Here is a 15,470-nt window from a genome sequence, read left to right on the forward strand (position 1 = left end):
TGTATTATTTTATTAAAATTAAACCTAACTCAGTATAAATCTATAACTATATATATACATGTACCTATGAGCGTTTTCGTATCGGGAATCTGGCAAAATTAAAGATCAAAGTGTACTAACTCTAATATATTTCGAGCTTTCGAATACTTATGTATTCATCGTCTGAGACTGAAATTATGGGCATTCTTTTGCTATTTACTTCTATTGTGCCACAAACATTTGTTTTATTTGCAAACAAATAAAATCAAAGATGTAGTAACACGTATCGATAAATTTATACCAAAACAATGACGCTGTTTATTTGCAAAGCGCCGGGTAGAGAAACAACTCTATTTGTATAGAATTTTAACAAAGGAAATCAGTTTAAAAGTGTTTACAATAATAAAAAAGGGAATATGAGATTGATTGTAGAAGTACTAAATATTGTAACACGTCATCATTAACGTTATGTCAAAAGCGTGGGAAATTTTGTTTGGCCGCGTAACCTTTGTCGTTTTGTATCTGCCGACTAATCCCGCTCTCGCGCTGATCGATGGCTACTTGATGAAAATTCGTGGTAATGAGGTGAAATACTAACACTTGTGATACCTGTAACGATAAATTTTGTACATTCAAACACTATCAACAGGATACCAAATTGACATATGTCAATGTCAAAACAATTATATTTGTATATCATAGAGTTAATATTGAAGATAGAGCGGCATGTAAGTAGAATTGTACTATCAGAAGACAGGGAAAAAGTATCGCCCTACCACTCTGTTTATCTTTCTACTCACATCTGATTCATTTGCCATTCCCACCACTGAAAACTTCGACGTCATGACAATCTAATTAGAATAGAGGTTTTCTTTATCTATTAGTAGTTCTGTTTCACTTGAACAAACTTCCCACCCCCGCTTTCTGTATCTTTAATATTAACTCTACGTTGTAGATATGTGAAGAAAAAACTATTTGATTCAATTATGGTTATATAGAAACAAGATGGATAGCTACCTCTTATGGAAAATACCACAATTACTGCAGTATACAAGTCGTCATCGTTTTGACTACATTGAAATTTCAAAAAAAAAAAGTTGGTGAAGCTGAATTAGTGAAATATTCATAAAATCAAAACCCATTATAACCCTGTGCTATTTTTATAAAATGATTTAATTTTATATTTGTGAACTCATTCTTAGTATCAATGATATCCAAATGTTTTTTGATGAGACACTCAGTCTCGCCACATATCTGTGGAAGAAAAAAAATTAGTGTCGCTAACAGAAATTGTCTCAGGATGGCCAACAACCATACTGCAGTCACTTACTCAACAGGGAGCTAGCTAGAAATCTATTGTATTCCTATATTTGTCGATTAAATGAGTAAATTTATTTTGTAGATAAGAGAGACTGATAAAGAATCAGAAAAAGTAAGTTTAAATCAAAAAGAGTTAAAGCGAATGCGCATAATGCGAAATTAGAACAAAGTAGTTTATTTTATGTTAGTAGAAATTGCAAAAAGCATTCTGTATCGAATATATACTTCAACTTATTTTGGTACACGTTTGATACTAGTTCTAAGGCCTAAAATATATTTTTGTGTTGTCGTGTAGTTTTATACGTATGCGAATAATTTACAAAAAAAATGGTTATAATCGAGAGCTGATATTTTTTTATCATAAAAAGTTTTGATTTACTAAATTTTATGCGGTAAAGTAGAATATGAACAATTCAAATACAATGGGAAATAATACATTTCTGTAGAATATGGAATTAGAAGATTACCAATTCTGTATTTTTTCCAATTATTTAACTAATTGTTTTTTCATATTTGGAATTTCTGCGACTAAAAACTTAATATGTTTTTTCGATATTTAATCTTTTCGCTTCGACTTTTTGACTTAACAAAATCTACATTCTTGGAACTTAATGGTGGAATGATAACACAAATTTTGAAAAACAATCTTTTTTTAACATTCTCAGAAAAACTCGCATGGGACATATATGTCCTAGGCCTCAACAATGGGTTATATCGAATCAATACATATCTCGATAAATCGAGAAACAGCCCAAACTATGTTACATTAAACACTAGTAACTTTTGTTCTTTTTTCATTTTGTGACATATTCGATGAGTTGCTTCTTCCACTGGCAAGTCATTGCCAACATTTTACAGCGAAATTACAGATTTACATAGTCTGTCATTCAACCTACACCTTTTTACGAAAGCGCGGTGTCTACCAAAGCTTATAAACTATTCTGCAAGTGCTACAATAAACTGCAGCAGTGGGACTTTTTATTTAACTTCATGTTTATATCATACCTGCCCACTGATCTACAAGATCATCCCTCTTATATGTTTGTTCAAAAATTTTTTCGGCTTGTAACAGTTACTTATTACAACTTTCTCATTATTATCATTCTATTTCTAATACTCTTATTACTACGATGCATTTCCGATCACATCAAGCACATAGTTTTTTATAAAAGTGCTTTCTATTTTTGTTGCACGGAACCACTGCGACATACTTAATATTCTGAATAGTTTGAGATAGTTTAGTCACAACTTGTTCTCCTAAAATCTCGTTTCAATTGTTCTTTCTTTTGCGTAAATATCATCACACCTTCTCCATAATTTTATGCCTCGCTCTATTGGTTTCAGTGGTAAAAATTCGGATCTTACTTTTACTTACTTAATTTTACCTGGATCTGACTGCTTTGCAGAAATGTCTTTTTTAGCTATGCAAATGTCTGCTTGCTTCCAATAAATTTATTATCGGATTAGTACAATTGCACTCTTTCAGAAGGATCTGTTTCTTAAATATATTTGGAACGCTTTTTGTTTGTTGAGTATTGTCACGCGTTCATTAGTATTGTCTTCTTCTTTTTACAATAGGCGTAAGGCCTGTTCCTTCTGTGATATCTGTCTTCATCCTCCACCTCTTTCGTGGTCGACCTCTACTCTGTGTTCTAATTGAAGATTTATCCCTTACTATATTTATCAGTCTATCATCTGTAATTTGACTTGTATGATGATCTCATAGTTTTTTACGTTATGGTACCCATTCGCTAATTTTATCTACGTCACACAATCGTCTGAGGACTTCGCTTCTTTTTCGGTCCAATAGTGTTTTCCCCGAGAGAATTTTCATTTTTGTGGTCTACAAGAGTTGTTTCGTTTTTGATATTCCTGATTTTGTTTTTGATGTGAAAATTTTTAGGCAATCATTCAATTCATTACAAAAACTACAAGACAAGACAACAATACAATTTCAGATACTGGCTCCAATTTTTTCTAATTTTCATTACTGCCAACTTCTATTTCCATATTTTCTTCAACATTACCTGGCCTGGATTCTCTTGGAAAAGGTCCTAATCATCTTCAGACACAATCTACAAATGATCAACAATCTCTTGTAGCTCTCTTTCGTTTAGAAGACTAATGGACGTGTTTCTCGTTCATACCTTTTGATTTCATTTCCTTTGGGATATATGTAGCCCATTAGATGCGAAAGGATTATATATAGTAAGTATATTTAGTTCAAAAGTACTGAGGAACTAAAGAAGTTTAGGTTTTCGATTTCTGCAATAAATCGGACAATCTATATAAGTAAATACAGTTCGAGTTGATTATTTGGCAATGATTCGTAATATCAATAATTATGAATAAATATATAATTAACAAGGGATTCCGAAAAATGATGCTAGTTTAGCAGATGACTAAGTAAAAGATAAAATATTCACAGCTTATGATTCAAAATGGTGTAGAACATTGAGAAAACTAAAATAATTTCTAAATTGAGAACTATACCAGAGACTGGCATAATTTTGAACATTTTTTGATAGTATGTCTTCTAATTTAATAAACTGCAAACAATTATCTCGAAAAGAAAAAGTATTTTCAATTTCACATTTGAAAATCATTTAATAATGGTATGGTGCAAATAATTTTTTGTAATTAATCTTTAGTTTGTTTTTACTATCTTGTCAATTTTCTTTAAATAATGTTTTCCAATGAATTATCAAATATGTGTTAATACGACTTGCAATAAAAACATAACCAAACTTTCATGTTAGAAAAATGTCGGATTCTAATAATAATTGAAAAAATCGGATTTAGTATCTAATCTGGAAACGAAACATACCGTACGTGTTTGAATAATTACTTTTATGTATAGATAACAAAATCAGGAAGAATTTAAAACCAAAACGAAACTTTATTTTATACTAAAAGTTTGAAATTTTTCCTGTTTTTGAGAAACCTACTGTGGTTATGACACCCTGTATATTGTACAATTGTAAATAGACCTTGTGATTGGTTTTTGATATTCGTATTTTTAATGTCGTGTTGATGGGTGTTTTATTAAAATACATACAGGGTGTAGTTAGATATACAAATAGCTGTTTTTTCATTAATTTATTATAATTTTTTATTCTTAGTTTAGTTTATTTTTGATGGTGAGTTTAAATATTTTTGTTTGTTGAAAAATAACATTATTTTTAAGTAGATTAATATATATTTTAAGTACTTTACAATGTATTCTGAAGGTTTTTTTATATCTTTAGTCAGTGGAATGTTATCTTTTGGGGACCATTTGTAAAATATATTTGAAGAAAAAAAAATTGTGTTTTATTTGATAAAAATCCATCAAAACAGCAAAATTCTAATGTATTTAATGTCCTGTTATATTCAGCGTGAATACAATTGAAATACGTGTGTCTTCTGTCAACTAAACTACCGTTCAAAAGTTTTTGCCCACGTCATAATCAATTTATTAAACTTCAAACTAATAAATTCCAACTTTAACTGCGAATTATTTCTTCGGTGTTTATGATTATAGCTTAGTCCCAGTTTGCCCTGTGAAACGCAAAGTCAAAAAATATGCATCCACGAGGAGCTTTTGCGATAGAAAAAGTTCAGGGTGGCCTCGAAAAACAGTAACCGCTGAAGATGAACATATTGTATTGATCAGTAACCGTGATCGACGATTAACGGACCCAGAGATAGCAGCTGAGATGAACTAATCTAGGGATCTGCCTTTGAGTACATCTGCAGTGAAAAGGAGATTGAGAAGGGTGGCAGAAAAGAAAAGAAAAGAAAGAAAGAAATACGTCAACATAAAATTAAGTGGTCGCCGTGGGCTAAAGAACATGAAGAATGGAAGAGAGTTTTATGGAATGATGAGTAAAATTTTGAGGTTCTTGGGTCTAAGAGAGGCTCGGTGTTGTTTTGACAATATTTTAGAAAAAGAGCGACTGAAGACCTGATAGCAATTGGAAGGATTTTGAAGAAAAGAGTCTATAAAAAAATTGAAGGAAAATGTAGTACGTCCTGGCCAGCGCCTGATTTGCATAAAATTTATCTTCCACCATAACAATAATCTCAAGCATTCTTTGAAGCTGTACAAAGAGTATTTGAAAGGAAGAATGTACTGAAAGTAATTATTTGACCATCACAGTCGCCTAACCTCAACCCGATGAGTTGTTGTGGAATAAATTGGACATCGAGGTCAGAAAGCAGTGATCTACTTCCACCTCAAATCTTTGGAAAATCCTGAAAAACAAATGGAATCAAGTAGACGACGATTATTCGTCGAAATTGTTACAGAGAATGTCAAAATTTTTATTTGAATGTTTTTTTAAAATATAAATAAAATCACAATCGTATATTTGTTGTGTCTCACGTGAACCATAGACTGGCAAAAACTTTTAACCGGTTATAAAACATGAGGTACGGATAAAATAAATATTTTTTAAAATAATTATTTATTTTAGAAAATTTAAACAATATCACAAAAAAACATTTTTTCTCAAATTTTCAGTCAATGCAAAAACAAAAACGTATCTTAACATTATCTACAGTCCTACCATAGTGTAGGTCCTACAGCTGGAGCTACTGCATGCACAGATCTGGCGTTAGGAAATGGCAGTACATGTGCAGGTGGTGCAGGAACATAGGAGGGTGCAGCAAAAGACAGAGATACTCCAGGTGCAGGTAATGCAACTGGAGATGCAACAGGTGTAGGTAATGCGATTGGAGCAGGAATGGGACCAGGTAATGGTGCAGGGAAAAATGTAGGTTGTGGAATTGGCCCTGGTAGAGCTATGGGAGCTGGGCCAGGAACTAAAGGTGGTAATCCAATGGTTTTAGTAACAATTGCTGGTGGGTTTAAAACTCCTGCTGCCAAAGGTGCCGATAAAACGTCAAGGCCTTTGGTGAATGTGCTAACTTGGGCAGCAAATGGTCGTATGTTCTGGGGTGATATCAAAGTGTATCTTAAAGGTGGTGCTACAGGAACTACGCTGGATTTAATTTCAAGTACATTTATGGTAAGTAGTAGTAACAAGACCTGTAAAATTTTAATAAAACCACATTAGATTTTGAATGTACTGTTTTTATTTTTCATGAGATTTCAATTTTATTTTTAAATAATTTCTGAATGCTGGAAGCAAGATTTATGGTTATTGACTGAAAAATGTTAACAAGCTAAAATGGCGAGAGAAATATTTTAAATTTGGTTAGTCTTATTGACAAAAATAGACACCATTTATCAAAATTGAAATATTACAACGAGAAAAATTAATTACGTGAGACAAAATACAATTTGGTCATCTAATTTAAGAAAGTTAAAAATATTATAATAAGTACTGCAAATTTATAGTAATTAAAGGTTAAAGGTTCAACCGACTTTATCCACAGAAATGACTATTTGGTCTTTTATCACATTTAGTTTACTTTACTTACAATTTTTGAATGCATTTTAGTAACAATAACAAGCCAATCGAAAGACTACTGTTCTATTTACAAGATGCTAAATATTTATATACCTACTCAATATTACTTACGAAGAAATGTGAAATTTCGATTTAATTTCTTGACATACGTGATAGTTTTTCAATATCAAGGCAATATATCGGATTGGAGAATGATACAATGATTATTAGATAATATTTCATATAATACTTTCAATGACGATACGTAAATATAAATGGATATATTTGCAATACATTGACCTAGAAATTATTAGTCTAGTCTAGTCATTTATATCTTAATAATAAGGGTCAACCTCGGAATCCTAAGGGCTTTTTGGAAACTATACGAGGATGGTCCAAGAAGTATCCATTAACTGCCGATATTAACTCTTCATTGTTCGAAAATCATTGACCAACAAGCCATTTTTTTAAGTCTGGGAACACAAAATAATTCGAAAGAACTAAATCTGGTGAATAAGGTGCATTAGGGAGCAGTTAAAACTTCAATTCATTAATTTTGACCATTACAATAACGGATGTGTATGCTAGTGCATTATCTTGAGGAAACAACACATTCTATTAGCCAAATGAGGCCGTTTTGTGCTTGAATTCTTTGCTCAAATGTTGTAATAAGTCGTTGAAATACTTGGCCTGACCTAGAGATGGCGGTAGTTGTTAGAATTTGTAAACATGTATAAAATTTATAATATTTTCATTTGAAAGGCCGTAGCTCAACCAATATATAAGCTGAACTAGATTCTACTCTGAGTGAGATCGGTCCTTCGTTATCAACTGTTAAATGAAAATTTTGATATATGCGTCAGATGGGTGCCGCGTTTGCTTAAAATGGAACAAAAACAGCGTCGTGAAGATGTTTCCATCGAGTGTTTGACAATGTTTCACAGATTTTTGCCTTGTTTCATAACCATGGATCAAACGTGGGTCCATCACTTCTCACCCGAAACAAAAGAACAATCAAAACAATGGACTGAAAAGGTAAAGGCGGCTCCAAAGAAAGCGAAGACTGTTTTATCTGTAGGCAAGGTCAAGACGTCGGTTTTTTGTGATCCAAGTGGTATAATTTCCATTGACTATCTTGAAAAAAGAAAAACTATCAACAAAAGTTTTATGCGAACTTATTGCGAAGTTTGAGCGAAGAAATCAAGCAAAGAACAGCCTCATTTGGCTAAGAAGAATGTGTAGTTTCATCAAGACAATGCACCAGTTCACGAATCTGTTATTGCAATGGCCAAAATTAATGAATTAAAGTTTTAATTGCTACCCCATGCAATACATTTGCTAGATTGAGCCCCTTCGGATTATTTTCTGTTCCCAGACTTGAAAAAATGTCTCGGTGGTCAAAGATTTTTTAACAATGAAGAGGTGATGTCGGCAGTTAATGTCTATTTTGAGGAGCTTGACGATTCTTATTATAAAAAGGGTATTGAACATCGCTGGAAAAAGGGTATGGATCTAAAAGGAGATTACGTTCAAAAATTAATATATATTTATCCAAAATTTGTGTGTTTTCATCGATGAGCCAGGTACTTCTGGGACCAAGATATTTTTTTTAAATATTTTTCCTAAAAGTGAAGTTATTAGAAGTTATTGGTAATTCAAAGCTACTACAAAAATTTATACAGATGCAAGCGTTGATCACCAAGAAAGAAAGTGTCAAATAACATGGTTTCACTATTAACAGAGACACGTTTTGAAGACAAAATATGTTGGTAGTTTAATACTTAATTGTAAATAAATAATATTCATCATTTTGGATCCCAACTACAATATGTGGAGGTGATTTTTTGATACAGTTTTGGCTTGGTTGCAGCACATAGAAAATGTACATCAACTCGACTCAAATACTTTGCAGTAATAGAATGAAAATGAAGTAGAAGATGAACTTCCAACTATAACTCCAATTTTAACTCCTGTCATTCCCTAAACCTTCACTTTTGACATTGATTTAGGTCCTGAATCACAGCCTGCACCATCAAAAAGAAGTAAAATAGATTAGCTAGTAAAAAACTACAGGAAAATGTAATCATACCCAAAACCATCTCATCTAAAAGTTATCTGTGGATTAGACTTACTGGGCCACGTAAGAAAACGCGCCTACGGACTAATAAGTCGGGAAAAAAGTCGGTAATTATACACTTTCACAGTCACCTGGTTTTTTGGCTCTAGAAAATCGAAAAATGGATGGATTTTAATGATCTTGGTCTCATTTTACGGCGGATTTATAAAAAAAAATAGTAGAAATAGCTGGAATGAAAATTTCTCATAGTTTTACTGTTTTAAATCGTAAAAAAAAACGGTTTTGCAAAATAATCCTTTACAAAAAATTGTCTCATTATCAGATAAAGTTCTTATATTTTTTTTTGTATTCTACATAAATTAATAAACAATTTAAAAAAAAAATCCAAAAAGAATGATTTTTTCAGTTTTTATAGCTTAAAATGAAATCGATGAAAAACAATCAATTTTCGTGAATAGTTTCGTACTATATTCTTCAATGTTAATAGTTTTTGGACCATTAAAAATCGAAAAATAGATAAATTTTATACTTTTGGTCTCAAAATGTTCCATTTTACGACGAATTTATGAAAAACACGGGGATAGTGGCTGAATTTGCGGTTTTTAATAGTTTTAAAATAGTAGAAAAACTTTTTTTTAAATATTCATTTTTTTATGTAAATTTCGAAAAAAAAATATACGAACTTGATTCCATGACGTCAGAAACAGTTACGAAGGATTATATGTAGAAAGTCATTTTTTTGCATTTAAAGTCATGAAACTTTAAAAAATATTTATTTTTTTTAATTTTCGTATTTTTTTTATAAATGGAACATTTTGATACTAAGACCATTAAAATTCATCCATTTTTCGATTTTCTAGAGCCAACCTAACCTAACCTAACCAAAAAACCAGGTGACCGCGAAAGTGTATAATTACCAAAAAGTCAATAAAAAATAATAAATAATAAACGAATGCTGCGAAAAATCTGAAAAAGTATGTTAAAAAAAATATATATAAAATTAAAGCAAACGCTACGTATTGAAGCGCTCAACACTTTTGGAGCGCTTTATGGCCCACAAAAATTAGTCAAATTCAAAAAACTTATAGGTAAAATTAATTCTCAAAAGAAGATCTAAAAGATTGTTCTGAGGTAATTTTTTTGTAAAATCAAAAGAAAAAAAGTTACAGCAAAAAAGGGAATTTTTCACAAAATTTGGGGCATAGAAAATACTAGTGTGTGATAACTTAGAGCTTTGGAAGATTCCAGAAATTTCTAGCAGCAACTTTCAAAAAACACTAGTAAAATAGTCAGAATAATAAGAAAATGAGACAATATCACGTTACTTTAAATATTTAGAATCTTGTTAATCATTTAAAGTTACTGGTTTTTGATAAAAGAATGTTTTTAGCTGTGATTCATTCAAACAATGAACCAGAATCAGATTTTAATATTTGATTATAGAAATATAGATTTTCACTTTTTAGAAAACACTTTTCATAATCATGATTGTATTCCAAACGCGACATCGTTGTATAATAAAGTATTTTATTGCATGACTATGTCTATTACAAATGTTTCATCCAACAAGACGATGCTTCGCATATCAATTTTGGAGACTTACGAAAATTGAAAAAGTGACCTAAAAGCATAGATACTTAATAATTTTTTGAGTTAGGGTGGGGCCAAGTTAACGTCGATATAAAAGCATTTGTTTCGTTTGAAATAAACATATCGAAACCATTTAAACGTTCAAACATGTTTCAATACGTAAGTATTTTTATTTTATACAGTAAAAATTATGTCACAACGTAAACATATCCGCTGATTTGTTTATATTTAAAACAAAATAATATTTTTGGAATACAGGAAAATTGATAAATTGTACAAATTGAATGATTTTTCTTTCGAGACACATTAGAAGTACTACAACATCTGTAAGAAAAATAAGTTAATATCTTAATGGAGACTATATTGAAAAATATCTGACCTTTTTTTAGTTTTTTAAGTTGCTCGAATGTAAAGCTTTTATATTTAATAAAATATTAATAAATTAACAGCATCGTTAAGTTGTTGAACTTCCATTTTATTCATATCTTTAAATATTAGTAATGAATTAACTACATTTAGATATTCTGAGGAAAATTTCAGTTTCTATTTTGAAACATTCATTTTTATAATATCTCTATATATTTTTTCAACCTTTCAATACTTATATTGACTTAACACTCAGAGCTACTATTTAAATTTCAACTTATATATTTCTTTACGAAAATTCATTTCCAGGTAATTTTCTTAGCTCTTGCTGCTGCTGCCTTGGCTGACCCAGTCGCCAAACCAGATCCAAGTTTCGTTGCAGCTCCTCTAGCAGTAGCTCCAGCAGTAGTTACCGCACAGAGTTCCCAAGTCTTTGCTCGTCAATACAACGCTTTAGCAACCGGGGTGGCTCCTCTAGTAGCCGCCGCTCCTTATGCTGCAGCACCTCTAGTTGCAGCACCAGCGGCTCCTTTGGTTGCAGCTCCAGCGGCTCCTTTGATAGCAAGTTATAGATATGCATCTCCTTACGTCGCTGCACCTTTACTTTGAAGACTATAGGATATTCTGTGATGTGTAAATAGGCTGAATAAATTTTTTTCATAGCAATTTTGTTTTTTATTTAATTATGGTGTGCCCTCAGATGTAAAATGTAGAAGTTATATTCCTAAAATAAACTGGCTAGGTTCACACACTATGTAACGAAGACAAAAAAAATATATACGAAGGCTGTCTAAAAAGTTTTCGACCTCAACTTGAAGATGTCAGAGCGTTTACTCGTTTTAGACCAAAAGGGCTATTGAATGACCATTTCTCAGGTCTTATTGATGCGTTTTAAGCAAAATAAGTTAGGTTTTTGCATAGATTCATAACTGTAGATGAAATTTGGATCCACAATTACCTCATCAAAAGAAAAAGACAGTGATGGCAAACAGTAAATCTGAAGAATGCAAGGATCGATTCCAGGACCGGAAAAGTGACCGTTATTTGGGATATAATTGGTTTACCGCCAGATCAGGCCCCCAGATACTTTTTGCTGCTTCATAACCTTAAAATTTTACTTGTACTGAGATTTTCATCGTACAAGGACGTTATCGTATATGTAAACGCTTATTTTAAGGAAAAATATGGCAAAAATGTCTTTCTTGGTTATTTTAGAATTTTGTTATTTTTGTTTTTTATTTAATTATGGTGAGCCATCAGATGTAAAAGTTATATTCCTACAATAGATTGGATTTATGCTTTGTTACTAATATTCTATTTTGAAAAAAGCTTGTTTTTGATACTCAATTTTTCGAATTTCTTCCAACATATTTTCAATGAAATTTATGCTAAAATATAAATATCCAAAGTGAGAAATAAAAATTATAAATAATTTTTCGACTAATATTTATTCTATAATAAATAATTGACACAATGTTGCTCATCTCATGCACTCAGATATTCAAGTTTCAATTGCTGAAAATGAAGTAATTTTTTGAAATCCAGTTTAATGATATCCAAAACCTACACCTTTTCCCAAACCTGAAACAATTAGATGAAAAACATAATTATATCAATAAAATATTACTCCTTATATAATTCTCTTCTTACCAAGTGCCCATGGAGCAGGGGCATAAGCTACAGGGGCAGCTACTTTGGCGACGACAGGAGCGGCAATGGCAACGGGAGCAGCTACTTTAGTAACAACAGCAGTTGGATTAAGAGCTAGCAAGTTATTGTTTTGCCAGGATGTCGCTCCGTGAGCAACGGCTACAGCTGGAGCGTGTGCTACAGCTACTGCAGGGGCATGAGCAACGGCTATAGGCGGAGCTACGGCTACTGGAGCGGCAGCTAGATAACCGTGACCATCGTAAGATCCTAGACCGATAACGCCGGCTTTGGCGCTGCAGATAATCATAGCGATAACACACTAAAATGAAAAAATACTTTTTCCATTAAGCGTATAATGATAATTTCTTCACATTGTGTCGTTGTTTGTTTATTTGTTAATGAATCTCGTGACACAATTTTGATTTGAATTTTAAGGTACTTATTTCAAATCCTTTTCAATCTTAAATTATATGGTTAGGATTAATTTTACTTTGAGGTGAATTTGAGTAACGTGTGGAAAAAGAAGAATGTTAAATTCATTTATCTGAAAAGGAAAGTATTCAAAAAGACGTTGAATATAAATAAATTTCACCAGGTTGTAGGTAAACCGCAGAAAACCTGCAATACCGACGATGGACGAAGAATGTGTAGGGTGAGTGTGGGTGTGGCTTTATTTGATGGTAGTGGAGAATTTTCAAGGAAGTTAGGGTAGATTTCTGGGAGGTCATCATATGCTGTTACTAGCAGCCGAAGGGACGGATAAGGGTGTTTCCTCTTGGGTTTTGAGTCGAGAGGCCGTATATTGTTGACAAAGTTATTTGATTCGATGGTACTATGGTATTTTATGTTGTTAATACTCTGGCAGATTTATTCTACAATGGCGTAAAATACATGTTCAGTAAGTGAACATCTGTCGGGGTATAATTTGCTGTTACTTTTGTTTTTTCACAGTTTAAACAAGGAATTTCATGAATTATTGTTATTCCACTTGATTGTTTGAATTCATTTTAAGAAGTTGTTTATTTGCAATTTCCATATTAATTTGATTAAAGTTTCCGAAAAGTTTAGATATAGATCATTTCATACATTGTACATACAATACATTGTACGACTCATACATGCTCAGGAATGTGAAGAATGGCGTAAATTAGACTTACAATTAGTAGAACTTATTTAAAATATTTAAAATTTTTTCCAGAGTGGTCTGGAATATATTCTGATATTTTACAATTTTTGGAAGGTACTACCAAAATTACTGATTGTAGTTGTTGATTCATAATTCTCTATATTGTTCGCAAAATGATTATTTTCTATTTAGTATATTCTAAATACTTTGATCGAGAAAACTTGAACAGATAGCAGTGAGCCAAAATTGAAAAATTGTAATAGTTTATAAAATTGTAAATATGTATTTGTTCAATCAAAAACATTTTTTCATTCAAAAAAACTTTCTAATTTGATTTATAATAAATATTAATTAATCTTTTGAATTCAGATATTATCATAAAAACGTATATTTTATAGTACAAAGATTGAAGTACATTTATGGCTGGTTTTATAGACAATTAATTTTGAGCTGTGTGACGCCGGGTTTCCCCGCTATTCGTATATAAAAAACTTGTCAAAACAGTAAAACTTACCACTCGGAACATTTTGATATTTTCTTTAGAGTTCAAATATAATATATTGAAGATAATACACAGTTTTACACTATGATCTCCATGTGTTAGTTCCATTATTTTATAGGGATTGGCGTTACGCCCCACCGAATCTGCATGAATCAACTTTATTAGAATCACTTAACTAGATCGGTGTACTAGCCCAATAGATGTTATGAGGGGGGTAAAAGTCTTTCAAATTTAGTCCTCGACAATGGATAAAAACCTTATTACTACTTTTACTAGATATGGTAGTACAGGAACGACTTTGCACATACGAAATATAAATCTACAAATTGTTTAAAACAAAAAATATAATAAGAGTCAAGAATATAGTTTTGTCGAAAGGAGGAACAGGAAAATGCCATCCACATTCGTCTATATTTTTAAATACAATAACCACTGCTATCGCTGTGCTAGATCTATGTTTTTACCACATTTGAGGTTAGGTTGTTTATCACTATCACATTGTACAATAGTATCCATGACTTTAACTTTACGCAATAGCGGATTTTCCTGCTAATTATTAAAAAGTAGTAGTTCCTGTATGACCAACTTTTACTATAATTTTTCAACTTTGTCATCATCTGCATCTATTATCAATATCATACTTAAAGACCAAAGACCAAGATTTACGACAATTTGAATAAAATATTTACATTAATGTACAAGATAGGATCTGAACTAAAATCGATTATTGTTGGTATTAAACAAAAGCATAACAATCCACCATTTTGTTCAGCCAAAAATTTAGAGAGAAAATTTGCAAAGCAATAGTAATTTTTGAAATGGAATCCTGAGAATCATGTGCATAGATCAACGGAAAGTTTCTGACATACCATCCATGAAAGTGACTCTACGTGCTTGGATCCCATCGTCCTTTCCAATTTCGATTTCTATTTTTTTAAATTGTTAAATTCCGAGTAGATTTAAAACTCAAAGCAGACATAAAAGATAATCGGTATCACATCAACAACTGGAGGAACTTCTTCCATGGCTTCCAATACTTTTGATAATTTATTAAATGTTCATTTGATACTTATTTCGACTGCGTTGAATCATTACTTCCATATTTCAAAAAGATACGTTAGTGATGTATAATAAGTAGAATGAAATTATTTATCTACAGGTACTTCTTTCTCTACAAGAGCAATGGTCTTAATTTGACCACGGATTGGTAATGCTAAATTTACTTCATATCATTTGTTAAAAAAAAGAACTAGAAAATAGGCTTTTAGCAATAATCTAACTCAAAAGTGAAAATTAAATTTTTGGCATGGAATAAACTTACTGATGAATGTCACTATTATAAATTCGTGGAGTGCTTTCCAACATTTTTAAACATCTATTTTTCACTTTTTATTTTGATTATTGACTAAGTCCAAAACTCTATATCTAAATTATAAAAATGTGTTTCTCATTGTTTTCAAACTG

General features: G+C 31.4%; 3 protein-coding genes across 3 annotated transcripts; 1 reads left to right on the forward strand and 2 right to left on the reverse strand.

Annotated features, from left to right (window-relative positions):
* Window positions 1-5,845: 5,845 nt before the first annotated feature.
* Window positions 5,846-6,741, reverse strand: LOC130440655 (tetra-peptide repeat homeobox protein 1-like). The gene is made up of 2 exons (XM_056773916.1): window positions 6,727-6,741; window positions 5,846-6,331 (listed from the first exon to the last, which is right to left on the reverse strand). Exons 1-2 carry the CDS (start codon window positions 6,739-6,741, stop codon window positions 5,846-5,848), a joined length of 501 nt encoding a protein of 166 aa, XP_056629894.1.
* A 3,768-nt stretch (window positions 6,742-10,509) lies between these two features.
* Window positions 10,510-11,337, forward strand: LOC130440656 (NADH-quinone oxidoreductase subunit I 2-like). The gene is made up of 2 exons (XM_056773917.1): window positions 10,510-10,521; window positions 11,038-11,337. Exons 1-2 carry the CDS (start codon window positions 10,510-10,512, stop codon window positions 11,335-11,337), a joined length of 312 nt encoding a protein of 103 aa, XP_056629895.1.
* Window positions 11,338-12,220: 883 nt separating this feature from the next.
* LOC130453457 (cuticle protein 70, isoforms A and B-like) lies at window positions 12,221-14,107 on the reverse strand. Its single transcript, XM_056793220.1, has 3 exons — window positions 14,019-14,107; window positions 12,379-12,697; window positions 12,221-12,309 (listed from the first exon to the last, which is right to left on the reverse strand). The coding sequence occupies exons 1-3, from the start codon at window positions 14,028-14,030 to the stop codon at window positions 12,275-12,277; spliced, it is 366 nt and encodes a 121-aa protein (XP_056649198.1). The 5' UTR covers window positions 14,031-14,107; the 3' UTR covers window positions 12,221-12,274.
* Between the last annotated feature and the right edge of the window lie 1,363 nt (window positions 14,108-15,470).

The sequence above is a fragment of the Diorhabda sublineata genome, chromosome 2, assembly GCF_026230105.1.
Source record: "Diorhabda sublineata isolate icDioSubl1.1 chromosome 2, icDioSubl1.1, whole genome shotgun sequence".
NCBI classification, from domain to species: Eukaryota; Metazoa; Arthropoda; class Insecta; order Coleoptera; family Chrysomelidae; genus Diorhabda; species Diorhabda sublineata.

Coding starts and splice junctions, on each gene's coding strand:
- LOC130453457 (XM_056793220.1), bottom strand. Junction 12,310..12,378: donor CCCTGCTCCATGGGCACTTG/GTAAGAAGAGAA, acceptor TAATTGTTTCAG/GTTTGGGAAAAGGTGTAGGT.